Source organism: Colletotrichum godetiae (genome assembly GCF_030913485.1).
Source record: "Colletotrichum godetiae strain CBS 193.32 chromosome Unknown BDP55scaffold_27, whole genome shotgun sequence".
Classification (NCBI taxonomy): domain Eukaryota; kingdom Fungi; phylum Ascomycota; class Sordariomycetes; order Glomerellales; family Glomerellaceae; genus Colletotrichum; species Colletotrichum godetiae.
The window spans coordinates 57,535-83,350 of NW_026851275.1; the positions used below are offsets into that span (position 1 = coordinate 57,535).

The 25,816-nt window shown below is 51.6% G+C and overlaps 13 protein-coding genes across 13 annotated transcripts; 4 read left to right on the forward strand and 9 right to left on the reverse strand.

The window, feature by feature from the left end:
• Positions 1-14: 14 nt before the first annotated feature.
• BDP55DRAFT_187790 (uncharacterized protein) lies at positions 15-1,201 on the reverse strand. The gene has a single exon (XM_060565857.1). It carries the CDS (start codon positions 950-952, stop codon positions 260-262), a length of 693 nt encoding a protein of 230 aa, XP_060428073.1. The 5' UTR covers positions 953-1,201; the 3' UTR covers positions 15-259.
• Positions 1,202-2,134: 933 nt separating this feature from the next.
• On the forward strand, positions 2,135-2,892 carry BDP55DRAFT_555059 (DJ-1/PfpI family protein; the record flags this gene model as incomplete). Its single annotated transcript, XM_060569450.1, has 2 exons — positions 2,135-2,708; positions 2,768-2,892. The coding sequence occupies 2 exons, from the start codon at positions 2,135-2,137 to the stop codon at positions 2,890-2,892; spliced, it is 699 nt and encodes a 232-aa protein (XP_060428074.1).
• A 112-nt stretch (positions 2,893-3,004) lies between these two features.
• BDP55DRAFT_555018 (subtilase) lies at positions 3,005-5,402 on the reverse strand (the record flags this gene model as incomplete). Its single annotated transcript, XM_060569446.1, has 3 exons — positions 3,005-4,063; positions 4,135-5,202; positions 5,256-5,402. The coding sequence occupies 3 exons, from the start codon at positions 5,400-5,402 to the stop codon at positions 3,005-3,007; spliced, it is 2,274 nt and encodes a 757-aa protein (XP_060428075.1).
• Positions 5,403-6,155: 753 nt separating this feature from the next.
• BDP55DRAFT_705032 (inosine/uridine-preferring nucleoside hydrolase) lies at positions 6,156-7,452 on the reverse strand. The gene is made up of 2 exons (XM_060578020.1): positions 7,190-7,452; positions 6,156-7,129 (listed from the first exon to the last, which is right to left on the reverse strand). The coding sequence occupies exons 1-2, from the start codon at positions 7,297-7,299 to the stop codon at positions 6,229-6,231; spliced, it is 1,011 nt and encodes a 336-aa protein (XP_060428076.1). The 5' UTR covers positions 7,300-7,452; the 3' UTR covers positions 6,156-6,228.
• A 401-nt stretch (positions 7,453-7,853) lies between these two features.
• Positions 7,854-9,720, reverse strand: BDP55DRAFT_694853 (cytochrome P450; the record flags this gene model as incomplete). The annotated part of the gene is made up of 3 exons (XM_060577398.1): positions 7,854-8,595; positions 8,659-9,441; positions 9,503-9,720. The coding sequence occupies 3 exons, from the start codon at positions 9,718-9,720 to the stop codon at positions 7,854-7,856; spliced, it is 1,743 nt and encodes a 580-aa protein (XP_060428077.1).
• A 1,242-nt stretch (positions 9,721-10,962) lies between these two features.
• BDP55DRAFT_667879 (uncharacterized protein) lies at positions 10,963-11,479 on the forward strand (the record flags this gene model as incomplete). Its single annotated transcript, XM_060575191.1, has 2 exons — positions 10,963-11,054; positions 11,229-11,479. Coding segments are annotated over 2 exons (262 nt in total), but the record flags the coding sequence as incomplete, so codon positions are not given.
• Positions 11,480-12,192: 713 nt separating this feature from the next.
• BDP55DRAFT_554873 (amidase) lies at positions 12,193-13,935 on the forward strand (the record flags this gene model as incomplete). Its single annotated transcript, XM_060569433.1, has 1 exon — positions 12,193-13,935. The coding sequence occupies one exon, from the start codon at positions 12,193-12,195 to the stop codon at positions 13,933-13,935; it is 1,743 nt and encodes a 580-aa protein (XP_060428079.1).
• A 39-nt stretch (positions 13,936-13,974) lies between these two features.
• Positions 13,975-16,551, reverse strand: BDP55DRAFT_187823 (uncharacterized protein). Its single transcript, XM_060565858.1, has 7 exons — positions 16,348-16,551; positions 16,260-16,283; positions 15,337-16,182; positions 15,014-15,279; positions 14,800-14,956; positions 14,504-14,748; positions 13,975-14,444 (listed from the first exon to the last, which is right to left on the reverse strand). Exons 1-7 carry the CDS (start codon positions 16,381-16,383, stop codon positions 14,015-14,017), a joined length of 2,004 nt encoding a protein of 667 aa, XP_060428080.1. The 5' UTR covers positions 16,384-16,551; the 3' UTR covers positions 13,975-14,014.
• A 696-nt stretch (positions 16,552-17,247) lies between these two features.
• BDP55DRAFT_187843 (uncharacterized protein) lies at positions 17,248-19,280 on the forward strand. The gene is made up of 3 exons (XM_060565859.1): positions 17,248-17,573; positions 17,621-18,549; positions 18,604-19,280. Exons 1-3 carry the CDS (start codon positions 17,463-17,465, stop codon positions 19,103-19,105), a joined length of 1,542 nt encoding a protein of 513 aa, XP_060428081.1. The 5' UTR covers positions 17,248-17,462; the 3' UTR covers positions 19,106-19,280.
• A 175-nt stretch (positions 19,281-19,455) lies between these two features.
• Positions 19,456-20,660, reverse strand: BDP55DRAFT_729856 (uncharacterized protein; the record flags this gene model as incomplete). The annotated part of the gene is made up of 2 exons (XM_060579626.1): positions 19,456-20,079; positions 20,148-20,660. The coding sequence occupies 2 exons, from the start codon at positions 20,658-20,660 to the stop codon at positions 19,456-19,458; spliced, it is 1,137 nt and encodes a 378-aa protein (XP_060428082.1).
• An 893-nt stretch (positions 20,661-21,553) lies between these two features.
• On the reverse strand, positions 21,554-22,999 carry BDP55DRAFT_705035 (uncharacterized protein; the record flags this gene model as incomplete). Its single annotated transcript, XM_060578021.1, has 2 exons — positions 21,554-22,643; positions 22,984-22,999. The coding sequence occupies 2 exons, from the start codon at positions 22,997-22,999 to the stop codon at positions 21,595-21,597; spliced, it is 1,065 nt and encodes a 354-aa protein (XP_060428083.1). The 3' UTR covers positions 21,554-21,594.
• Positions 23,000-23,771: 772 nt separating this feature from the next.
• Positions 23,772-24,363, reverse strand: BDP55DRAFT_667884 (uncharacterized protein). The gene is made up of 2 exons (XM_060575192.1): positions 23,859-24,363; positions 23,772-23,792 (listed from the first exon to the last, which is right to left on the reverse strand). Exon 1 carries the CDS (start codon positions 24,326-24,328, stop codon positions 23,963-23,965), a length of 366 nt encoding a protein of 121 aa, XP_060428084.1. The 5' UTR covers positions 24,329-24,363; the 3' UTR covers positions 23,772-23,792; positions 23,859-23,962.
• Positions 24,364-24,515: 152 nt separating this feature from the next.
• Positions 24,516-25,019, reverse strand: BDP55DRAFT_554759 (uncharacterized protein; the record flags this gene model as incomplete). Its single annotated transcript, XM_060569422.1, has 1 exon — positions 24,516-25,019. A coding segment is annotated over one exon (504 nt), but the record flags the coding sequence as incomplete, so codon positions are not given.
• Between the last annotated feature and the right edge of the window lie 797 nt (positions 25,020-25,816).

Below are 25,816 nucleotides of genomic sequence, written 5' to 3' on the forward strand. Positions count from 1 at the left end.
TCAAAGCTGGGTGTGTCTGAGGGAATACCGAGAATGTCTGACGTAGAGGCATCGAGAAATTCGAAATCATCGTAGGCTTCATGCAGGAGGCGTCCCGAAAACTTGAGATCCTCCTCGAGAAGGCTCTGCGGGTCGGAAAATTGATGTATCTCGCAGACGTCGGCGTCTGGTATAAATAGCTCTGCGTTGTCGGTTTCAGCGAAAGGCGTCATGATCAACGGGGGAGTCATGGCTTCAACCCGCTTGTGATCGGGTAAGCTTAGCAAAGGCCATAATGAGAAGTTTGGTCGTGGTTTCTTACTGCCATCATGCCCGTCTCCAGGGCAAACAGCTGCTCAAAGTCTTTATTGGACCATGCAACGTGTGTAGACTCTGCAACGTAAGCCAGGTCTTCCTCGGTGTAGTCGAGTTCATCGGGCTCGGCTCCCCTCATAAGCTGATCGTGAAAGTGTATCGCGGAGAGCGGAAGACCGAGACCCTCATCCTTCGCATCATTGACAGGTTCGTGAGGTAGCGCGTTGAGCTTGCAGGAGAAGTCTATACACTTAGTTTCGGATATTAGCCTGCCGAGGGCTTTGAGGTCATGTCTCAATTCACTTCTCAGAGACGGAAGCTCAAGTTTCAGGATGGCGTGTAGAAATCGCGTGTGTGGTACAGAAGCTTCCATGGACAGCTTGAAGATGTTTTCCGGAGGAAAAACTTGGATGGACTTTGCAAGGAAATCGTTGGCACTCTCGTCTTGTAAATCGATCTCGGGGGTGAAAATGGGTTCTGGAATTGTAAAGGATGATAACTCAGGCATTTCGTCGAGGTGATGCGTGTATTTGATATGTGGCGATTCTTGCAACCGCTCAGCGATATTCTTCGGGTGTGTGGGGAGGTAGATCTTGGGATTAATGAATAACTCCTGCATCAAGGCATATTCGGCTGGTTCAATGCCTTCGGTGGCCATGTTGTACGAGGGCCTTCGACAGAAATCTTCAACTCAGTCGGTCAAGAGCGTCCGGTTCTAGTTGCGGGAATAAGAACAATCAAAGAAAACATGAAGGCCAGGCTTCAAGATCCCACACGGAGAGGGCTGCAATGGTCTGATACTGACGATGCGGCCTTTTGGCGGATTGAGAATCAAGATATTTGCAGGAAGACCTTTGGGATATTCTTTGTGCGATTTACACGAGTGTCAGCAGCAAGGAATGTCTCCTATTGTCGTCGTCCTGCCTGCCTCAGGACGGGAGGTAGCGGGTGTCGTTCTAATGTTACTCCGGGCTCCCGGTGGACCCACTTTCACCGCCGTGCCTGCCACCCGAGATGCAGTCCCGAGATACGTACATGTCTAGGCAGCCAACGGGACAGACGGGGAAGGGACGACATGTCCGTACTACCGGCTAACCGAGTCCGGTGTGGGGCTGCGCCAGGCCCAATCGACTCAGGTCGCAGTAAGTTCGCCATGCCGCCTGGAAAGAGCGATGCCTACCGACAACCTAAGTCAAGAAGGAATAAGTCTGGGTGCAAGTATGGCAAATCAATCCGAGTCTGGTGTTACTTGCGCCACCATCAGCATGGCGTCTGAGCGATGCCTGGTGCTCGACCGAATGACCTCGGGAATGAACTCTTGTTAACTTCCGATGCCCTTCGGAGCTAATCACGGATCGGGGCCAGTGTAGTGGAATGTTGGACCCGTTCCCCTCCCTCAAGGCGCACGGTGCAGCGGCCTCTAGCAGTCACGCAAGCGGTGTGCTTGGTTTAGGGGAGATCTGCCCCGAGGCCACTCGGCTCGGGGGGAGGGGATTGGGTTCGACGATCGGATGATAAGCGGACTTAGAGCCTAGCGTAAGGGGAAAATAGGGACCAAGGTAACCTTACTCCGTACAGCGGTTCGAGTTCCACGTTTGAAGATGTGCAAGGGCAGCTGAGTAAGACGTTGATGGGGAAGCCGGAGGGAGGTGGATGAACTCCATCAGTGCGGAGACAACAGGTTTCTATTTCTTGTGTGGAAGTGTAAAACCACCTCTCATGGCTGATACATCATCTTCTGGCTTGTTTTGATAGCTAGCTAAGCACCTGTTTTGATCCACGTTTAACTCGACCGCACACCCCAAGCCTCTTCCGAGAATACGGTCTTCAAGCAGGCAAAATGGCGACAACTCTAGGATCAAAGAAGTCTATCCGCATTGGTGTCATGTTGGAGGCAGTTCAGCTGAGCGATATTATGGGCATCGACCTCTTCGGCAACTTATCCCGCGATTATTACAACAAAGTCAAGGACTTCGACCCCGAATTCGCACAATGGGCCGATCACCCAGTCGACACCAAATTTTATTTCATCTCATCCACTCTAGAGCCAGCCGAGATGACCCCGGGCCTCAAATTCGTGCCCAACATCACCTACGACGACTGCCCTAGGGATCTGGACCTCGTCCTCATCGGCGGGCCACTCCCTAGCCACCGCCCTCCCGCTGCCGAACGTTTCATCAAGGAAGCCTACCCGACGACGAAGGTCTGGTTGACGACGTGCATCGGTAGCCCTTGGTTGGCCAGCGCCGGGGTGCTGAAGGGCAAGAAGTGCACGACGAACCGCGAGTTCTTGCCATTTGCGAGGCAGGTACACCCCGAGACTGAGTGGCTTGACCAGAGGTGGGTTGTTGAGGAGAAGGAGTATGAGGGCGAGGAGAAAGGCGAGCTCTGGACTGGTGGCGGAGCCGGAGCGGGTAAGGCCCATATCCTTCACCCTTTTCAAGACTGGCGGTTGATGCTTACATGACTGAAGGTCTTTCGATGATCATCACGTACTTGAACAAGAACTTTGATCCTGGATTTGTCCAAAAGATGGCACTGGAAGCTATTGCCTTCGAAGAGTTGGCGCTGAATCAGTTTTACAAGACTTCAAGGTAGACTCAATGAGCATTTGAATGAATTGATCGAACAGATCCAGGAACCTCCAAATGGTTCATTGCCCACAAAGTTCCTCTATTTGCCTGGCCTATGTGCACTGAGACGTTGCCAATCATGCGTCCACGTAACGAATGATGAACTCTGGAGAGTCATAACGATCCCAGCTCTCCGGCAGGCTTCTATCCGCCATGATTTTCAAAGCAAAGATGCTGAGCTTATATTTGCCAGCCGGCACCCAAGAGCCATCCGCCAAGCTCCCATCCCACGGGCTCATCCATCCAATGGGCCTCACATAAGTCATTGGGTATCCCGCCACGTTTCCAAGGCTCACCACACCAAGGCCATTGTCCTTGGCATCCGGATTGGGCTCAGATCCCAGCGATGCAACTGGCACGGCCTCGAGACGAACCTCGGAGCTTCCCATGACCAACCACAAAAATTGGTTAGGCAAAGCTCCGAGGGGAAGAATGAGACCCGAAGTGTTGGCCAGGGGCAAGGCCCAGTCAGGATGCGCAGCTGGGACGGAAAGCTGGAACGTGGTGTTAGCGGGTACGTCTGGGCTTCTTGGATCGTCACTGCGGCTGAAGATGAGGCGTTTCGCAGCAAGGACTGTGATGTTCTTCAAAGACGTAGCAGCGCCGATGTAAGGGACCGAAAGTGCGATCTCACCATCGCCATTAGTACCATTAAGAGCGACCCAACCCGAGTATAGCGGGAGAACTGCCGCATCCAAACCTTTGGGAGGGACCACGCTGATACGAACTTCACCGGTGGCATTGGGCTCCAAGCTAAAGCTTGATGGTTCAAATTTCAGAGTCGCGTACGTCGTGAAGAGCTCGGGAGAGCTTTGACGATAGATGTCGGTGAGAGTTGTGGCAGTCAAGGCTGGGATGTGGGACACATTGTACGTTGCCGTTGTGTCTCCAATGTTTGTCACAGTGAAGTTGGTCTCGGAGATGAAGTTGTCGGTGTCGTTGAATGATAGACTGGCGACGTTCAAAACGGAGGTTGCGTACGCTGCGTCGTAGGCCTGGACCATACCAGCTCCTTGTTGCGGCACAGGGCCAAGACCGGCTTCGATGTTGTCGACTCCGTAATTCTGTGAGAGGTTTGGCTTTGCGGTTGAAGCCAGCAGCCTCTTGATCAAATCTGGGTCTCTAGTTCCTCGAGCCTGTACGCCGTCAGTCTAATTAGTATGGGCAGGGTATGGTCGAGACACTCCGATTGATTGTAGGAACCTACCTGTGATACAAGAGCCACGATGCTGGCAACGAGAGGAGTTGCCATGGATGTGCCTGATGCTTCAGCATATTCTCCAAGAGCGACAGGCCATGTGCTCAAGATACCGGCACCGGGGGCACCGAAACTCGGCGCAAGCTTAAGCTCAAAGGTCGGACCCCAGCTCGTGAAAGCAGATACCTTTCCCTCGCTATCCGCTCCCTGACTTTGGTAGGATGAGACGGATATCACACCGTCACCGGTACTCGGTGTACTAATACCGAAAAGGCCCTCCGTACCACCAACTTCGTTACCAGCGGCGAAAGTGCAGGGTACGCCGGCATCCACGATCCTGGAAACAGTGACGGCAAACGCCTCTCCAGCCCAACCGTTCGGCCCTCCAATGGATCCGGTGATGATGTCGCTACCATCTTCGAAGGCCTGGATCACACCAGCGAGCAGAACATCGCCAGTCGTCTGTCCGTTACAGCCAAAGGTCCGGTACATACCCAACTTCACCCCCGGCGCCGCACCAGTGAAGCCCATGGGGTTCTCCATCGCAGCAATGATGCCGGCGACATGTGTGCCGTGACCCAGGCAGTTCTCAAAGGGATCCGCGTCGGGAACGGGCGCGTTCGTGCCGTCGTAGGAGTCACCGACAATATCGGATCCGAACTCGATGAGACACCCTGGGCCGAAGCAGCCGCCTAGTGCGGGGTGGGTGTAGTCGATGCCCGTGTCGACGATGCCGATCTTCAGGCCTGTGCCGATGAAGCCCTTGGCGCGGAGCTTGTCGACTTGCGTCATGACGTGAGGGGGCCAATTATCTGTGGAGTTTGTTTGGCGTTTGTATTTGGATGAGGTCTTGTCTTTGCCGGTCCAGGTGATCTCCAGCTTAGGTACACTGATCAATGGGACCGGCCAGAGTTTCTTGACTTGCGGGAGTCCGGCAATCTTTTGGGCTGTCTCGTTGTTGGAGCCCTCGACATGGATGGACACGCCCTTGAAGACCTTGGAATCGAGGCTGAGACGCTGGGAGACCCCAGTTGCGCCAGTTTCTGTCTTGAGCTGGTTGAGGAATGCGGCACCGTCCTGCTGCGTATTAGAGCATCGCCCATGGGCACAGGTTAAGTTGGTGGACTGACTTGATTGTCGGAAAACTCGACGATGAATGCGCCAGGAACATGAGTTTCCTCGAAGACCGGTGTCACCTGATCTCTCTCCACGGTCAATGCAGAGGACAAAGCCACGATGCCGGTCAATGCCGCAAACGATGCTCTTAAGGCGACCATGATGAGCTGATCTTTTGGTTACGAAGAACCTCAAAGTCCTATAGTCCAGGGCTCCGAGGAAGCCAAGGCATAGTGTGTCTGCAGGATATACTTATATATACGTCTAAACCTCGAACGACATGATGGGCGCGCTTCGAAAACCTATGCCCGTGGTCACCAGGGTCACATTTGACACTATCGCCATGTTGTGTTGAGGGGACACGTTCTCCACCGAAAATCGCCCAAAACTGACATTCGGATAGACGAAGCGACCGGAGGGTGCGGGGCAACACGAGCTTCCTGAGAGCAATTGAGCAAGATAAGAGCACGATAGATGGCGATACTGTGGTCTCTTCGCAATGACAGTGGAGGAATCCCCTCATCACGTACTCGGATCCTGTCTATTCTGGCAAGAAATCTTGTCTGTGCCGCAGCATTCAACGGTCATGTTGCAGCGGTCCCGATGGCTTCATAAGGGAAATCCGGAAATCCGTCAACGGGGAACCAGGGGGCTTAAGGAAGGTGGTAGGCACTACCCCATGTTGCCCTTGCCGGCGCGAATGCAACGTGATCTTGGCGCATACATTCGGCGCAACTGAGGCCGCGGCCGATACTGAGAGTGCCCGAAATGTAAATTCCACGTCGATCAAAGTGTGGTGATATATCGGTAAGGTTACCAAGCCTCGCAATCGGTCGAGAGGCTTCAAGTACCAAAGTCCGTCAAACTTGGCAAACACAGCGCACGCATAAGGTCCGAAATGCAACTTTCTCAAGGACAAATATTAAGCTTACATTTACTCGAATAAGGTAGTCGGCGTTCGGAAGTGAGAGTAATGCTTAGGGTTCTTCATGCAAACGTCTCATTCACTACCGACCACGCCCCCTTGAGGTAAAGCTTGTCCAGCGCCGCCGCCGCCGTGACATTGTCCACCTTGAGGTTCAGCCAGTGCTGATTAGTGACGTTGTTGTCATAAACCCACTCATTCGAGCCATTAGCATACACAAAGTTGCGCCCGTACGTGTTGCCGTAATCAAAGACATCTCCCAGGCCATGCATAGCATACAGCACCGTTAGCGGATCCCACGACTCCCGTGGCCGGTAGAAGTTGTAGTAGATGTACGCCTGCCGGACCGGATCCGACACGGGGCCCTCTGCAAGCAGCTTCGCTCCGGACAAGACGATGGAGCCGACTTCAGTCCCGCAGAAAACCATGCGCCCCTTCCAGTTGTTCACGACGTGGGCCGTGTGCGAAGGATTATCCCCAAAGAAGTTGAACTCCCGACCGGACGGGTACCCCCCGCCCATAACAACTAGTTCCGAGACCTTGCTCGCAATCAGCGCGGGCCCCGTGAGGTTAGACACGGCGTCAGCGGTGGAGTTCAATAGCGCGGAGAGGTTCTCAAAGAAGCCGATGGAGACAATGGTCACGGGCTCGTCGGCCTCAGCGAGGATCTTGCGGTAGAGCGTCACCGCGTCGGAGGCGTTTTCGGCCTGGCCGAAGGGGAGCGAGCCGCCCGAATAGTGGTATGAGATCTTGCTTGCGTATTCGCCTAGGTCGTAGGCGAAAGTGTCGAAGAAGGGCTCATCTGTCATTGGTCTGCGCGCACCGATGGGGACGTCCGCGAGGCCATAGTATGCGAGGATTGCAGAGGTCGCGGTGATTGAATAGGTTGATGGGTAGTTGACGTTGACTCCTAGGAGGTTCACTTCTGGTGAGGTTGCGGCCAGCAGGAGGGCGCCGGTGTCACTGTTGCGATGTTAGAGTCTGGGTGTTTGGGGAGTTTTTGGGGGCATGGTTGGCACTGACTCGCAGTCACTGAAGATGTCAGTATCAATGATGATGTTCTTACGCGCTGCCAAGGCCGGCTGCACAGCCAGCGCGGCTGTCGCAACTTTCACGACGAACGAAGAGGCCATGGCTGATGAAGGCTGTCAACTCAGATTGAGTCCGGTGGTCAAGCTCATGAGTAAACTCTGGGGCTGAAAAACATCGGACGAACCGGTAGTTGTACTCTTTAAGATGAGGATTCTTATCTTGACTCGGCAGTATGAGGGGAAATATTGCTCTACTTGCCAGGGATTGACTCCGATTTCAGGAGACGAGTGGAGACTCCCAAATCAATTTAAGATGGATTTTCCAGGGGAAAAATCATCATTGTCAAGGTTCACCGTTGAAGACTGAGCTTGGGTGAGAGAGGCGAGCTGATAAGGAAATCCTTAGCATTTGCTGCGTTGACCAAGCTCTTGGAGACCTTCGTTTTGAAGTAGATCGACAATCGGCATGTAGCAAACGGCGAGAAAAACACATGCTTTTGTATCAATCAACAAACTAGGCCATTTCGGCTTCATTTCCATTGTAAATCTGCCGTGTGGTATTTTAGATCATGCAACTCATTCACCAACAAACAGTGCAAACTTGAATAAGGGAAACGCCAAACTCCACTCATGTCACATTCTAAGGGATGCTTTCTTCAACCTCGCTTGCAAATCTTAACCGGTACCTTTCTATCAAAGGCATGCGATCCAAATGGCATAGCTCGGTGATGTGAACGAGCCTGAGCCGCATCCGTCGGGTCCAAGATCTCCACCTGAAAGTCCCTCAAAATGAGAAAAACGGAGACGAGAATGGTGTTCTTCGCCAAAGTCTCCCCCGGACACCTCCAGGCGCCTCCTCCGAAGGGAAAGAAGTGCCCTCGCAACGCGGATGGATTCGACAGCTTGGCTTTCGAATCATCGCGCACGTATTTCTCCGTCACATCGTAGTTATGCGTCACCGAGTCGGGCTTCCGGAGCGGGCCGCTTGTCGGATCGTCGGGGTACTCGAGAAACCGCTCCGCCCAGAAAGACTCGAGAGAGTGCTCCGTGACCCCGTTGGTTTTCCGCCCCGTGTTCCAGATGGATCCGTCTAGACCGCCGAGCCAATTTGCTGATAAGGCGGTGGTCCCCGATGGTAAAGTGGAGAAGGAATCTCCATGGAGACGAAGGCCGCCACCCACCGATTTGCGGCCGATAGCGCCGGCAACGTGAAGTCGCAACGTTTCTCGATAGACTGAGTTTAGCAGCGGAGCCGACGATAGTACTGTGCAGTCTAGTGATGTTTTTTCTCCGTTGTCTCGGATGCTCAACTCGTGCCTCAACCTCAAGGTAAGAGACTGGTCCAGTAGAGCATGTAGAACCATCCAGCAGGCGGCGGGAATAGTGTTCGCCGTTGTTCTGGAGATGTGGATTAGTGTGAGTCTCCGAGTAAATCACTTAATTACCCGGGGGTAGACTTACACAAACAAGAAACCAAGGATAACACTTGAGATCCCGGCTTCGGAGAATCCAAGATCCTCATAGCGCCGAACCATGTTCCTCACATAGCGGGTACCCCAAATAGGGTCGTACTCCGCGTTGCCCGGTTCCGTATCGTCATGATCACTGTTGGAGTTGCACCAGCTCCTCCACTTGCTCAGGTTCTCGAGCACAAGGTCTCGTGTGCGGTATTGAGAGGGGTACATCCAGCGTGGGCCTCCACGTGAGATGACGGGGAATGCATCATACAAGGCCCAAAAGTCTTCACAGAATGATGGGCAACTCTTAAAGATGTGCTTCCCGTAGAGGGCCTCGACTTCCGCTCGGAAAATTGCATCGCGGACGAACTTATATAGATCAGGAAACACAACGGGACATTGGTTCGTGACAGAAGCGTTATGTGGCCAGAGTTGATGATTGAGGTTAGATGAGAATCTGTCCATCACAAGTCTGAGATTTTCCCCATTCAGGAAGGTGATGAAGTCTTTTCGTTGATGTTCCATGATTCTTCTGGATGCGTCCGGATGGGAGGTCGAAAATCCTGCGCCGTCACGCTTCTCGAATGCCGAGACGTAGTTATGTTCGAACACATGGTAGTCGGCAGCCTGCAAGCCAAAGAAGATAGTCAAGGCATCGAAGATCCCAGGTACTGGGACAAGCTCTCGAGGCCCCTTGAAAAGCGAACGTACGCCTTCGCCGGGGAGGACGTAGCAAAGCGAACTTGCAGGTGCTGAAAGGGATAGAACGGAGCCCTTTAGGCGAGGCCTGGGACTAGTATTAGACTGGCATCGTAAAGTTGACGTAGTTTCATATCGTTTCCACTCACTGTAGAGGACGAAGAAATCTCTCGGCGTTGAAGAGGATGGAGTAGGCATGGCCAAGTCCCGGGACGAAGTATGAAGGTATAGCAGGCCGTATGGCTTCTGCCCTACTGCAAGGTCGGGTCTGCCAGAGAAAGCGGATGTAGGTGAAAAGATAAGTGAGAAGGAAGGGTGTACATAAGATGAGGACAAAGCATGCGGACTTTGCAGAAGCATCTCGCATTCCACCTTCCAGGCGCGATTCTCCACGTACTTTGGTAAACATCTTAGGGGTCTCGACTGGCATCAAACCAGAACGTCTACATCAAGTAAGTAAGAAGGAGAAACAAGAACACCCATGATCCATGAACCATAGAGTATCTGGCTCCCTTTATCACATCACTCAAGACTCCAGGGACCCAAGGACCCATTATCACATGAAATTATTGACAAGTCAAATATCAGCCGGTAATCGCGCGAGTAGTCACCTATTCAATGTGCGCGGGTGGAAACAGAGTGACAATGGGCCAACATCAGCCGCTGCCTTGATTTCTCAAACTCGTCACGCAGGTCGTGTTGGTTGTGAACATGAAGACTTGGCTCAAGGGATCATGGCAGATACCCTTGTCGCGGGTAATGACTCCTTTTGGCAACTCTTCATTAAAGAATCTTCGTCTTGACGGCGTGACCGCCGCAGAAAGACATATATCACTTATCACAGCGCTTCTTCGACTGAAAGGTGGCTGACGGCCCGGTATGCATGCGTCTCGGGACTTGGTGGATCCATGCATCTTGTTTGTCAACAAAAGAATGATATCAATCCAGGTCGGAGACCCCCCAAAGTGACTTCCCCTCCATAGTGTTACGAATTACGATTGGACGCCCGGTTTGTTTGCTTGGTGAGGTGGTTTTGGGGTGAAGGGAACGTCAGACGCTGAGCCGCCGCACCTCCGGGTCTACCGCCGGCTTTCCATGGAGACGGGCGGTGACTCGACTTGCATGAGCACCCGGAAAAAGCATAGAGGGCTACCGATATAGACGTAGCGAGCCTTTGACTACGACACCAACCCCGATTCTGAGCCCCAGAGTTTTGAGGCCCGGGATCCTGCACACAGCTTTGGAAATGGCCCCCCAGCAATGGTAGGGCGATATGTGGGACTCCATTGTGATGCCGCATGGGATTGGGCTGGGATCTTTGTTTGCTAAATGTCGTTGGAAGATGCAATATGGTCAGTTTGGATTCGATAGGTCTGATTGGGTCAGCGGGTTGGCTTTGCCGCAGGTGAGGAAAAATCCATGTTCCAACGGGACGGATGCACTGTGACAGTCTCTTACAGTCATTCACTTGGCTGAATTAGGCTCGCCACGGCCTCCGGGTGACAACGGGGAGCAGGCGTCACTCCCACGGCATCCTCTGTATTTGACAGATATCTTCGAGTGAACAGGAGGGTTACACATAGTTCCTTCTAGACGGGTGGCTTGATGTGATGACTTGGGACTTTGCAGCTATCCTGCCGGTCTCATTGTTTGCCTTCTTCTATCGTGCATGCGACATTCGTCAGCAGATTCACCGACCCGGTAGGTACACTGCTAATTAGTATGGTACCAGGTCATTGGATCTGATGCAGGTCATTCGCACAACATATCGCGGTGAGGACTCTTGTGGGGGCATTGTTCGAACTCGATATGCATTCACTGAACCTGCTTGAAGGGATGAGCGCAAAAGGCTAACTAGCGGTCCGATGTAGGTAGGTGGGAGACTCTTTTCCCCTTCGCATGGTATGGTCTTCTGGGAAAACCAGTCTCGGCGACCACATTCATTCACTGCAGTCTTGACTCAGCGAAGGGACAGAACAATAGGAACGATATGCGGAAGCTCAAGGTTTTACAAAGAGGCGCGGTCTTGTTCTACGGTAGCTTGAAAGGTTGATCAAATCTATGACACTATTGAGGGCAGTTGCGATTGATTGGGCATCAACCGAACCATTCGCTGTGTTCACCAGCCTCACACTTGAGCCAATTCCTCACTGAGGTATGTAGGTGGGAGCTTTGGACAGGACTCTATCAACGGGGTACCCGGACCGTGCTTTTGAAGACTCCAGAGACTCAGTCACCGATTGAAAACAGAAGGTCCAAGTATTCAGGCAGCAAGGATTATGCGCCGAGGACTTCTAGATCGTTTGCTTCCGCAAGATTCTCGCAAATCGACCTAGACTGTGTTGATAGCCACACTGTTTGCGCTGTTTGCTGAACCTCGATATCCATGCCCCGCAGAATCTCTATGCCGTGCTAGATTCGTTCCGTACCGTAGGAACCGCGAGCTCGGGGCTATGCAGCAGCGCGCCCCCCCCCCTCGGGCCACGGTCAATATGATTGAAATCACCCCACAGGGGCCGGGCGGTCCGTGAACGCCAACCAGAAACCCAGGCGTAATCAGCTCGTAGACATTGAAGTTGGGGAACCGGCGGTTGTTAAGCGTTCCCCGCGTTCTGTCTACTAGAACGTAACACAGCAACTCGATGGTTCACACGATTGCCGGCTCGATCAGCGGTGGGATAGAATGCCGAGGTCCTGGTGACAATTCATCATCAACCCCACCGACAGTCGAGCCTGGAGAGATAGCAAGTCTAACAACAAACAACTTGATCGTCCACCACCTCTAAGCTGTCATCAAGAGCCGAAAATTGAACTTTGATGTTACGAATCGTGCACGAACATGTCTCCTCAATCTCAAGAAGCCCCGTGGAAAGAAATTGCCCGACGTAAACAAGCCGAAAGAACAGCACGCATCCCATCAAAATGGCACATTCCAACCAGATCCATCCCAAAAGACCCCTCTCAACTAAGCGACGGGCCACAGAAAGTCCTCGACATACCACGCCAATTCTTGTCTCAATCCGAAATCTCAATCACCGAGACATACACAATCTCAACCCTGCTCAAAGCCATAAGCACGCGCAAACTCTCGGCCAAACAAGTCATCGAGGCCTTCTGCCACAGGAGTGCCATAGCCCAGCAACTCACAAACTGCTTGACGGAGCCACTATTCGACACCGCCTTGAAGCGGGCCCAGTTCCTCGATGACTATCTCCGCGACCACGGCGCCCCTCTCGGCCCCCTCCACGGCCTGCCCGTCTCCGTCAAAGACACATTCAACGTCGCAGGCGTCGACACCTCAATGGGGCTGGCGTACCTGTGCCACAAGCCAGCAGCTTCCAATGCGCCCTTGGTCGATCTCCTTCTCTCTTTGGGGTGCGTCATCATCGCCAAGACCAACATCCCGCAAACTCTCGGAAGTCTGGACTCCGTAAATAACGTTTTTGGCCGGACCATGAATCCTATCAACCGCCTGTGCACCGCTGGTGGATCCTCTGGGGGCGAGGGCGTCCTTGTGGCCATGAAGGGCTCCATGATTGGCATCGGGACCGACATTGGGGGCAGCATCCGTGTACCTGCCATGTGCAACGGGGTCTATGGCTTCAAGCCATCCAACGGACGCGTTCCGTACGGCGGGCAGGTTCTTACTGGCATCGACGGTATGAGCCGCACTTCCGTACAAGCTGTTGCGGGCCCTATTGGCCGCAGCGTCGAGGATATTGACGCCCTCATGCGTGAGATTGTTCCTCGAGCTGCTCTTTGGGGCGAGGACTGCATGCCCGCCTCATGGCCTTCCAGCTCAAGAGGATCGTCGATCTCGGGCTGCGGTAGAAACGGGGAGTTGGTTATCGGTGTTCTTCGCAGCGATGGAAATTGCAGCATTCATCCGCCTCTTGCTAACATGCTGGATGATATTTCCTCTTCCCTTTCCGAAACGCCCAATGTCAAGGTGGTTGAGCTGACATGCCCTGCGGCGTTCACAAAAGCGCAGTCAGTCATGAACAAGCTCATGGGCGTCGACGGCTCCGTCACAATGGCGGAGATGATTGACGCGACGGGCGAGCCGCTGGTGCCGTGGACGGCGGCACGCTTCAAAAAGGGGAAACCGCAGTCACTCACGCAAGTTGCTGAGCTTCAGGCACAACGAGCAACATTGGAGCGGGAGATGCTCAAGATGTGGGTCGAGGACGATGAACACGGCCGAAGAAAGCAGAAGCTGGATGCCGTCATATGCCCTGTTGCACCGCACCCTGTGCCGCCTATCGAAGGGTATAATGCTGTCGGCTTGACTAGCAGCTGGGTGATGCTTGACTATCCTGCAGGAACGGTACCAGTCCGTGATGTCACGGAGAGTGACCTGCAGCTAGGTCAGCCACAGGGTGGGAAGGTTCTGAGTAGCTGGGATGAGAGAAACAGAGAGCTGTGGGACGAGAATAAGATTGACCGAAAGATATATCTGGGTACGCCGCTAAGTGTTCAAGTTGTTGTACCCAGGTTGCGGGATGATCAGCTAGTTCAAGCTATGGCTTGCGTGGACGCTGCTTGCAAGGGTAAAGGAACTGTTGTGAACGCAAAGCTTTGAGTTCGATTATTCCTGTAGCCAAGAAGCTCAAACTTCAACTCGAATTGCCAAACTAGTCTAGTTCGCGCCGCAGAATCTCTCATGGTATTCTCCCATCAAATGGTATGTAAGGTTCTACAAAAGAAGCCAATGCGCCGGCCCCAGTGCCCAAATCGAACTCATCCATGACAGCTTCCCAGTCCTGAGGAGCCATGATGTGATCATACGAAGGTGCAGCAAGATTGACCTCTGGCAAAGGAGGTATATCCTCAAGTGCTTGCTGTCCATACACCTGCTCTACTTGCTGCAGTCTCATACCTATTGAGTCTTTTCGCTTGACAGAAAAGCTGGCGAGCTCATAGAACGTCTTGCACACATCGTACAGCTTCTTGGCTGAAGGCGAGCTGTCTGATGTGGGTTCAATGGCAGAGATGGCGCTGCAGAGGAGCGTCAGGTCTTCCTCAGACGCTGTTGCCACTGTATTTCCCGCGAGGACAACGAAGCAGGCAAACGGTACTAGAGAGAACATCCTACCAAGGTATCAGAGATCCTCCATCAATAATCATGGCAGCATCATGTGAAAGCGTACATATTGAGGAGCATCGTCCACCCACTGATTCTGAGGTGCCCCCACGATTCGAATGCTCTCACAATTGTACGAAGGGCGTTCCGAGCAGCCTCTGTACATTCGTCGCTGCACTTCAAAGGGCCATCGCTTGGTTCATGGCTTGGAATGACGCGATAAGCTATCGTAACAAGACCGTACATCATGAAGTCGAGCAACACGGTAAGCGCTTCGTAGAGGTCGTCGTCTGAGGGATCATCTTTAACGCACTGTGAGAATGAGTAAGACTCCTCATGAATGGTATGAAAAGTTATATGCACCTGTTTGATACGTTCGTTGACTTCAAGCAGCTTCGAAACTACCTGCGTGGCACTCTGGCTCCGTATTTCCAGTGGCTTACGAAGCGCGGAAGCAGAAAACAGCTCCACGTGCATATCGCCAACGATAAATGCATACTCGATGAACCCGGCATAGAGACTCACGATACTGTTAGTGTTCGAATGCTACACGTATCCGAAGAGGGGGACGATTTACTATACTGGCACGCCTGAAACGTGGTCCTTGGGTATAAACGGCCTTTCAGTTGACACGTCATAGGGATGGATCGCCGGCGTCCTGCCCATTGTGAAAGCCATGCTCTTGTCGTGGACATAAACATGCCAAAAAACTTGCCGCCTTTTTGAGAACTTTGGCTCATCGCTAGATAGTCTATGCCAGCCGAGGTCAATGCACATTCTAGATGCAGCCGATATCAACTGCCATGCGAGTGCGCTTCGACCTATTTTGTTGCAAAACGTGTACTTTTGATGTTAGTGCTAGGAATTAATTAGCTTCAGCGGCGGTCGCGCGAGACTTACTAGGACCGCCAGAGCTTGACATGCTTGCATAGAAGGGTCGCTGCAAAGCCTCAAAGACTGTATCGCAGCTTCAACATTGGCTTTCAGTAGTTGAGAGTATGTCTCGAGGTCCAATTTCGTGATGCCAAAATGGGAGTAATGATGCTGATTGAGCCCCTGTAGTAAGAAGAACAGACCGACGTTGACGATAACCCAATCCGTAATGGAAAAGTTGGCGATGGCAAAGCAAACCTTTTGGCAAATCTCTCCAAACTCTTGTTCGTCAATCACAGGGACATCGACGAAAAATCGCTGTTTTTCAGTCTGACATAATCGAACCAGCTTCAGAACGCTCTCAACCGGTGGAAGAGACCTGCTGTCCAACTCGGGATATTGAGCCTGGAAAGACAGAGGTGACATATGAGCCTGGGCGGAACTCTTTTCTTCACTGAGCGTGGCATGGTCGATCATTTGCACGGTCGCAGAGAGCGCTGTATCGTCGCCCAGGGTCGACTCCAGATCTGAAGCAGCATTCTTGAGTGCATCGGTGACCCGCTGAACATGCGCTTTGAAAGAGGATTCACCTCTATAGCCCTCAGATAAGCCAGAGATGCTCGGAGAGTGGCAGCCGGTGAAGGACGGTGGGGACGCCAGTGGTGATGAGTGCGACTTTTGCTGGTTGATTTCGAGCAGCTTTTGCACCGCCTGTGAGACTTCCTTCAGTGAGCGGTCCACGCTCTCTATGGCCTCATCATAACGGGGCGAGATAAGGACGCGCTGACGTCTCTGGGATGAGCGATGCGTCAGGTGGCATGTAAGGTTTGAGGCCACGCAGCTTGAACATGGTGTTTCGCGGTCGCATTTGGTCTATCATTTCTCGTTGATTACATACATTACTGTGCGGCGTTTTGATGATATGATGACATCGGGGATGTAGAGCTCACCTTTCTGTCTTTACAATTATCACACTTGCAATAACAGGTTCAGCATACAGGCAATGCAGTTTGAGCTGGGCAAAGGTAGGGAACTCACTGCCGGTCTCTTGCTGCTGCTACCGGTGGCCTCCATGATGCGCGAGACAGGTGATAGCTTCTACCTGCGGCGGGTCGATTCAACAGCCTAGATAGATTTCAGAGAAGAGTGAATAAAAAGGACCCAAGCCAAGTGGATAGAAAGGCTCGACGGGTGATCGCTTGTCATCATGTGTTCTTGATGATCTCCAAGGCCACGAATGTTTAGGGGAGTGGAATAATTAGGGGACGTCAGTTACGGCTGCTAGTGACTAATCTTACAAGAATATGCACTAGTGTCGATCGCTTACAGGCCAGAAGTGGCGGGAAGTTCAGTATTAACAAAAGTTTAGGCTACCTGTGCCATCCCAACTGCGACACATAAAGGTGCTTTACGTTATTGGGCATATCCTAATCATCCGGAAGTGGGAAATTTTGCTTATTATTCGAGAGGTCTAAGCTCCGTGCCCTTGGAAACTGTTTAGTAGATAGAAAGTTTTACGCAAGCCTCCGCCCGACAGCGATTGCTATCAAACGTTCTGTTCCCGGCCAGTTATTTTTCCCAACTGATCGTTTCTCCAAGGAATGCTAATACTCGTGAAGCTCCCGATCACCCTCGCATCGGTCTGCGAGGCCCGATGGACCCTCATCCTACCCTTGGCAAGCTGACGACGCAAAAAGAGCCGAAAGCAGGCAACGACGATGATCGCTGACAGCTTCATTGTTCACTCAGTCAGCACTTGGCCGGGGGACCTTGGACCGCAAACCATCTCCGGGCCCGAGGCCCCGAGAATCCAACAAGCTCATTAGAGATCTTACCACACCCGAAAATGCGCCACATAATTTAGACCACCTGTGGCTTTACCCTCGTGAATTCTCACAGCGCCACATGTCCATTGTTGATAGCTGGAAGACACCATAGGGCCCGAGGGCCCGGGGGTTTTCAGCGACCTCAACTCAACCTGGGCTCATCAAAGACTCTGTAATACGGCTTTGGGATTATTTGTATTATTTAAGAAGGCGCGCATTCTGCACCACAATGACCGTGAATTCTTCTGTTCATCGACAACTGATAAGCAACATTGGCTACATCGATGTGATCTCAGCAGCATCCCTCAATCACACACCATTTCCGCCATGATTTACAACTTCTGGAAACTTTGTACCCTTGTCGGGTCGCTGGCTGCTTTAAAGTCTTTAGCTGCCGACATGAGCACGCCGATGCCTTCCACCGGAGGCACTCCACCAGTGAGCACCGTTTGAGCCACCGTTGGGTGATTGACTAACACTGCTAGTGTGACGCACTCATCGCCGCTGGTTTGGGGGACAGGGTTTTATCGCCAATCGACCCAGGGTATGAGAAGCAAGTCCAAACCTGGTGGGCTCGAAACGCCCAACTTCATCCGTGGTGTCTTGTGCTGCCCGAGAGTACCGAAGAAGTTTCCCTCACGTTGACCACGCTCCTCAAAGCTGGCAAAGGCGCTGGGGACTGGCACATAGCGATCCGGAGTGGAGGCCATGGCTTTCAGCTGAACAATAACATCCAGAATGGCGTGACTATCGACTTGAGCATGCTGAATTCTTCCACTTATGATGCTGCAACTAATACCGCAATGATCGGCTCAGGAGGCCGTTGGGAGAATGTCTACGCCAGCCTGGAAGAGCAAGGCGTCGTGGTAGTCGGTGGCCGCGATGGCGACGTTGGGGTGGGCGGGTTTCTCCTTGGCGGCGGCACATCCTATTTCTCACCCAAGTATGGATTCGCCTGCGACTCTGTCCTCAATTACGAAGTGGTTCTCACCAACGGCAGCGTCGTCAATGCGAACAACAACAGCAATTCGGATTTATGGAAGGCGCTCAAGGGTGGTGGCTCCAATTTTGGCATTGTTACGAGGTTTGACCTAGAAGCCCTTCCCACCCGTGATATCCACTACGAAGTCCGAATTCTGCCGGCAAGTGCTCTAGATGCGGTTTCCGACACACTTGTCAAATTTGCGAATCATAACATATCGTTGGCTGATAATGCACTCGTCACTTTTCTCCAATACAACGGCAGTGCGGGCTCTGATACCACGATCACCGCCATTTATGTCAACACTGTTGGAGACGATGACATCGGAACGGCTTTTGATAACCTCAGAGGTCTTCCGGCTCTTCGCAATGTTTCTGTGAAACAGTCTGTGGCTAAGACTGCCGCAGGTTCGAAAGTCCAGGGCGGACAGCTGTAAGTCTAGCTTATGCGAATCACTCATTCATCGGCTGACTTTGTGATTTCTAGAAGTACTGCGGCGACTGTCCTTTTTAGGAATGACCCAGAGATCCTCCGCTACGCCGGCAAGCTCCACGAAAACTTTGTCAAGTCACTTCAGAATTCCATCAGTTCAGAAGCATTTGGAACGATGATCTTTCTACAGCCCGTGGGAATCGACTACGGGAGTATTGCAGAAAAACGTGGGGGGAACATGCTTGGGCTAGACAGATTGCAGTCCAGTGCCATCATGTGGACCGGAGGTGTGTATGTCTTGACGAACGATGCAGACTTTGCCATCGCGCAAGCACGTTTGGCTGCGATGTCATACATGATTGAGAAATTTGCGAAATCTGTCGGAGGCGCCATGGACCTGGTCTATCTCAACTATGCCAGTCCTCGACAGGACGCGCTAGCAGGTTATGGCCTACAGAACGTCCAGTTCATACGGGATGTTGCTGCCAAGTATGACCCGAGCGGAGCATTTCAAACTAGAGTTCCCGGGGGCTTTAAAATTGGGAGATCTGGCTAGGAGAACGAGCTAAAAGATGCAAATGGGTCAACGCGCTGCTAGAGGTGATATTTGCAAGCGAAGGTCTGTGACACTGACATTGAAGGTCAAATCACCCCGTTCGTTAAATTTTGATCTAGTCACTATATGCTCTCGAATTTTTGGAACTGTTTCTGTCTAAGTATGTAGTGCAATTTAGAGGTCATTTGATGAATAGTTAAGATATGTTTATAGGGTCAAGTCAGCTCTTAGCGGAAGTGTAGCGATGAACAATTGGTCTCCCCGGAAGAATCTGCTGTACAAATACGCCGGCAACTTTTCAAGATTAAACAGTTCGCTTCAGCCCCATGAATAATCAATGAATCTAGACGTTAGACCTGTGGGGTGTAGTCTTTAACGATCCCAAAGATGAATTCTTCGAAGTGACCTCGACCCTCGAAAGTCTCTTGTCCAGCAATACCGCCTTTGACGAGACCATTGGCGCGCTGATAGATGCCATCCTCATCCTTGACAATGAATTGAGTAGAGACATCAACCTCCATCACGTCGCCGTTTGTGAGATTGTACTTGATGGAAAGGCCATCGGTCTCCAGCAGTCCAGTGGTAGGAGGCCAAGCTGCCTTTCCTCCCTTCTGGCGAACTTCCATGCTCGCCATGTCACAGCTGACGAGAAGAACTTGTCCGTCTCTTGAAACATAGGAACGTCTGCTCTCATTGCCACTATAGTCGAGAAGGTTGTACCAGACAATGGAGTAGGGACCGAAGCGAGCGTGGCCCCAGTCCCAATAACGAGGACCGTCGATGATGGACTGGTTGCCCCAATTCTTATCGTGATATCCAATACCATCTTCGAAGGCAATAACCGTGTCCTTAACGACGAGGTCTACCATAGTCTCGGCATCAGGGACAGCGTTAGCCCAGTACAGTCCTGGCAAGAGGTTCTGGTTGACGCCAACTGCGCCATTCAGGTCGCAGGGGTAATGGGCCGGAGCAGTCTATTAATCCTTGTGTCAGTCCCTTGAGAATGAAGAGTGGCGAAAATGAGGATAGAGCATTCACTTACGGCCTTAAAGGAGACGCTGCCATAGATGCCCATGTCCTCGGAGTTGATGTTGATCGTATACTCCACATCAGGCTTGTCCAACGAGGTTCCCGTGAAGGATCCAACACCTTCCCAGTCTCCAGTGATACCACGGGGACCGTTGGTGAGGTGGACCCCGGCATCGGCCATAGCTTCGAAGTAGAAGTCTGTCCCATTCGGGTAGACTCCTGAAACTTGAACCGCGAGTGGATGCGGGTACTGTGCAAACTCCCCTGAGTTGAAGAAGACGATGTTCAGAGTCTGGTTAGTGGACTTCGAAACGACGTCAAAGTACCAAAAGTCGGCTGAACTCTTGGCAGCCGGGGTCAGCATCTTGAACCCATCGAGGTTGTCCGCCACCGAGAGATGCTCAACGCTGACGGTACCATTGTGGTAACGAGGAGGTAGGTCGAGGACTCGAGTGGTGTTGCTAATAGCAGCCCCGTAGGTTGTGCCGAGAATAGCAGCGGTCAGTATCAGCCTACTGAGAGCCATTTTGAAGGTGATTAGTTGGCGGCTTGAACGAATGTGGAAAGGCCGTAGAAGGATGACAAAAGAATGAATGAGGTAATAGTGCACGGCATGCGAGTATCGAATCGATTGAAAAAGTAAGAACGAACTTCAGTATTTAAGGAATTTGACGGTCCTAATAGTTATCGACGGAAATACGTTTATGATAAGTATTACCTCATCTGTAAATGATGCACCTTTGAGGATATACGAATGCGCGGCAAAGTCAGGCTATGGCCTAAGAGTTTTCCAAAGTCCCTGGTCGATGAGCGAAATGCAAGCCTTTTGCGATCTACTCCGTAAATCTTGGAGGGGAGAAGAAGTTTGCCGACATCGGGAAGCTCACCCACAAATCTACGCAACAATTTGGAGATATCCCTTAGCTATTCTTCGTCAAGCCTTGTAGAAGCCCCGGTTTCTTAGCTGCACCAAGCATGAAACCTCGAATGATGTGACGTAAATTGTGGCTGATGATACTCGGACCGCGTATTCGGGCTTTCACGCGTACTCTCTTCGCTTAAGCCGACGCCGAGCCTGGCTTCCTACTTTACCGACAATGACGACCACAACCTAATCATCCCTCCAGACCTAAGGTAGCTCGTGGGTTGACATCATTGCAGGATGAGTCATTGTACTACCTCAAAGGATATATCAATAAGATTGGATGTGTCTCAGCGGGGCTTTTTGTCCCGCAAGGCAATGGGCGGTCTGCCATTCAAAGCTGTGCGTAGGAGCAAAGTTCAGAGCATTCCCATGTTGAAAGAATCATAGTTTTCCATCAGGTGCTGCTCTAACAAGCCATGCTGAAATGTACATCTTGGGCTTTCCAGAAGTGTATTCCAAGAATGGGTCTCTAACAAGGGCGAGCTCTGTTCCTAGTGTTCCCAAAACGACCGCCTGCTAGAAAGCTATGAAGACCTCAAGCTGCCCAATTGGTTGGATGAAACTCCATGAGAAGGTACCACTGGATGATGCTCCCTATCAAGAAGGCAGTACTCGCCGCGAATCCAACAACTGAGCTCTCAAAGATTCGATTATTGAGGAGCAACACGCCGGTCACAATGAAGCCAGCGGATGCCAGTGCATTCCAAGCAGCCCCTTGCCACTCGCCTGCAAGAATTCTGGGTTTGTACCAGTCTTTCTGGACGTGTACGACGAGAGCCATATTGGCAATGAAGAATAGGGCACCCCCAATAACCTGAGGCATGAAGACAAGAGCTTGAGTGAGAAACAGATCCATGGGGTTAAGAACTCCTGGGAAGCCGGCCACTGCGGCCACGGAGAGGATCAGACCGCCAGAAAGCATCACCAGACCAGCCTGAAAAGGAACAGTCCGGAGAAGGCCGGTAAAATCGGCCGCAGATGGAATCCAGAGCCACGCTTCAGAGCCAATGAGGGCAGGTCGATAAATGGCCGGAGTGCTGTCATCGACGGACTTGGTGTTGCTCTTCTCGAGGGTGCCGCGGTCAGCATTAAAAGCGGCGAAGATACCGAGAATGCCCGCAGTCATGAACATTGTGGCTCCGATTGTGATGGTCGCCGGGAGAGCAACGGTTGGGAGGGTCTCGAAAGCCAGGCTTGGTTCGAGGGTAGGAAAGAGCCCGAATCCTGCATTGATAACAAAAGACACACTGCCAACCAGGAATAGCATCGTGACAATCCAATTCATGTCTTTGTAAGGGAAAATTGTAAACATTCGTTTAAGCTGAGACCGCTGCGAGCCTTCAATCTCGATGGCAGAATCCTCGATGGAATAGTCTTTTACCGGCGACGGAAGAGCCTCCTCTCGATCCATGTCGCATCGCACGCGATACTCTAGGTAGTTGAGAGTCTGTACGACTCGACGCCTTTCTCCATCGCCAACTTCGATCCCCCGGGAGTATGTGCTGGAGACATTATCGAATCTTGTAGGACCTAAGGGTACCGGGATAAGCACCGATGTGCGAATCAACGACGCACGCAGGTTGGCTGATGCGTTCACATTAGGGACCAGATGATGTTCGTTTATCGATTAAGGGTCGAGAATAGTGATCAGTCCCTGCGATACCGGCTCGCTAGGGTTTGTAATGCTAGAGAATGAAGCAAGTCGAAAAAACACCAGAAAAGAGAACAATCAAGCGCAAAATACCAAAGTCGCTATCAGGAGATCATATGGTGAGTCAAGAGATATATTGGACGCGAAATGCGCGCAAGAGAAGTAAGAGAGTTGATTTTCTTCAATTGAATGACAAAGACTTAGAGTCCAGTGATAACGTGTCAATATCGACCGCAAAAGTCCGTTCTCGTTTATTTGCTCCAAATCTACTACCCACCGGCTCCCGCATTATGCTAGGGGCAGTTAAAATCGGGTCAATGTTGCGTTGAGATCATCATGAATGTTTGGAGAATTCGAATACGTCAAATCTCGGACAAAAGATGATATGAAATGAAATAAGGTTGACACATCCGCTCCCGCAAAGCCAATTCTGTTGCACGGTTATCCCCTGGATTCGTGTTCTCAATGCTCCCACCGGGCTTACCAAGCTCGAATATTGGGTCGGTGACCTACTGCGGAGCCCGCGGCCACAAGGTTGTTCCCAATCTGTTTCTACGCTCTCTAAATTGCAAAAAATATCTTAGTTTCAGTCCCCTGTACTTTGTAGATCAAATCAGCTTGAGCCCCCCATCCCTTGTTCTTTGTCATTCTGCTAGCGCGGGCCTAATGTACCGTAAAGAGCTCTTACAAAGACTCCTGCCTCAGAACTTCAGCGTCGGCAATTCTACCTGGCTACTTTCTGTCCCTGAGGAGCGGCTCATCACAAAGATTTCAATCCGGTCTGGGGCACCATCGCCGCCTTAATTGGTTTCCTTGCGTCATGCTCGCAGGACAAGATGTCCGATGTCGTAGCGCTTGCTTTGTCCAAGGACGTAGTCTTGCGTGGTGCCAGGGTGGGCTGTAGGCAGCGCTCGGAGGTCACGCGTTACGTCGACGCCCGTCAGTTACAAGCGCTAGTGGGAACGAGACTATTATTACCTTGAAGTATTTCACCGGCGGCACTTACATCAGCATGCTTTGCATTCGAGTGGTTAGATGTGGCTTCGCTACTTGTTATAACACAGAACCACAATCTTGCTTTGGTACGTTCTGATTAGATATTTGAACATTAGGAGCTACGCTAAAGTTGATTAATCTCGTTTGAGAAGACCATCACGATTCCCGTTTTCCCTAGGACATGCGTTGATGGCAAACATCATATCTTCGCCCACATGAGCGTAGATTCATTACAACCGAGATCATGTCTTAGCGTTTAAGCTCTAGTGCTCTTGGAAATTTTGAATTCTCCTGACACCCTGTGTTGAAAGAAGCCGTAAGGGTCATAATCCTGAGCTACCTTTTCCAAAAAGTCCTGATTATCGCCTCCATACGACTGAAGAGGGTCCTGTGTCTGGTGTGCATAGTTGATATACTCGAATCGTGCGCCCTGCTCAATACTTGCAGCGTACTCAGCGATCTCAGCTATCACTGCTTCGAACTTTTCCGTCAATAATACCTCGTCATCTGTCGTTGGAAACAAGCACTCGACTTGGAGGACGACGGATGGCTCTATTAGTTCCTCATTCAGCCCAAGGATATTCGGCCCGTTATTGGCATAGTTAGTTGACAGGGGTGTCATAAGGAAAATAATCGTGGCGATGCGCTGGCCTCAATAAGACTTCTGTTGGCCAGAACCACCTGAAAGGCCGCATTCATCAGCAATTGCAGGTAGTACGATAGGCACCATGGGTGCGGAATGTGCTCACCTCATAGCTGATAACATTATCGGCGGAAAGGCCATACTTTCCGGAGTACCATGAGAAGCCTTAACCGTACGTCAGTGAGTCTTGCCCTTTTTCGCGTCTCTGTTCTGCGTTATATGTATCTCCACCGACTAAGAACCCTCCCACTCCGACATGAGTTTCCCGTGCTTCGGTTGTCATGACTCCTTGCGCCTCAAGTGCGGCATACACATCTCCCCACCGCCCACCAGCGCCTATGGATGCAACTCCATAGCCTGTCGAAGTTGAATTCTCTTCGTATTCAACTGAGTTGAGGCGGCCAAGGCCAATAGTCACGCCATTAGCAGCATTATTTGATGGGTAGGGCGAGTGACCACCGCTGCGAATCGCCACGGTCCAACAGCCGCCGGTTGAACTACTTAGTGCCTTCACAGCGTCCGAGACTTGATTCGACGTCTTTGGTTTTAGTACACATGAAGTTCGAACGACTTTTACGTCACCAAAGTAGTAGGATGCAATAGTCGTCGCATACTCGGTGTCGTTCGAGAAGAAAATGTACTCAGAAAGACCAGCACAGACAAGAACGTCTCACTACATAATATTAGTTCAAAAGATAGACTTGAAATGAGATAGATTGCCTTTCTTACCCCCCTAGTATCGATGGTAACATTGATCCTGTTGTCGATAGAGATGGTGCAAGGAGCGTAATATGCTGCGGATACGGATCCCGCGGAGAGCAATGCGAGTGTCGCAACGATAAGAACGTTCATGGAACTCATTTGCAGTTTCTTGGAATGTTCAAGGCAAATCTTGGTTTCTCTCTCCGTAACATTCGAGGAGAATTCTCAGTGGCTCGAGTCGTTCGTGTATTTCTCCGCTTGATCGTGATTCCTGTTGCTGCACCTGCTGCTTCTACAAGTACTTGAGGATGCCAAATCACTGGTAGGTGGGCTGGAATTAAATATGAACACGCATCCGGCACCCAATCGTGAAAGACTCCAATGCTGTGCGATGAATAACCAAGGAAGACTTCGCCGTCGCGTTCACGATTGTATTCTCGTAGGTGAGGCGTGCTGAGAACTGCCCGATGACCCCAGCGTGTGTCTTTGGCTAGGCTGCTGCCTTTTGATCCAACTCTGGGACTATTATCATTGAAAAGCCAGATGGCTTAGTAACTTCTTGATATGATTTATAGGTTGGCAGTTGGCTACGGAGTACGTGAGATTCACGACCATTGCTTCTGAGAAGGGAAGTCTCCCCGGGAGCACCAGAACCAGCAGGAGAGAGGAGACTCATTGTCAATACTCCTATTATGGCTTGCAGGGCTGCGGAAGGTAAATTTTGAAGCTCAGCGATCAGTCCTTGATCGCCGATCGACGATTCGT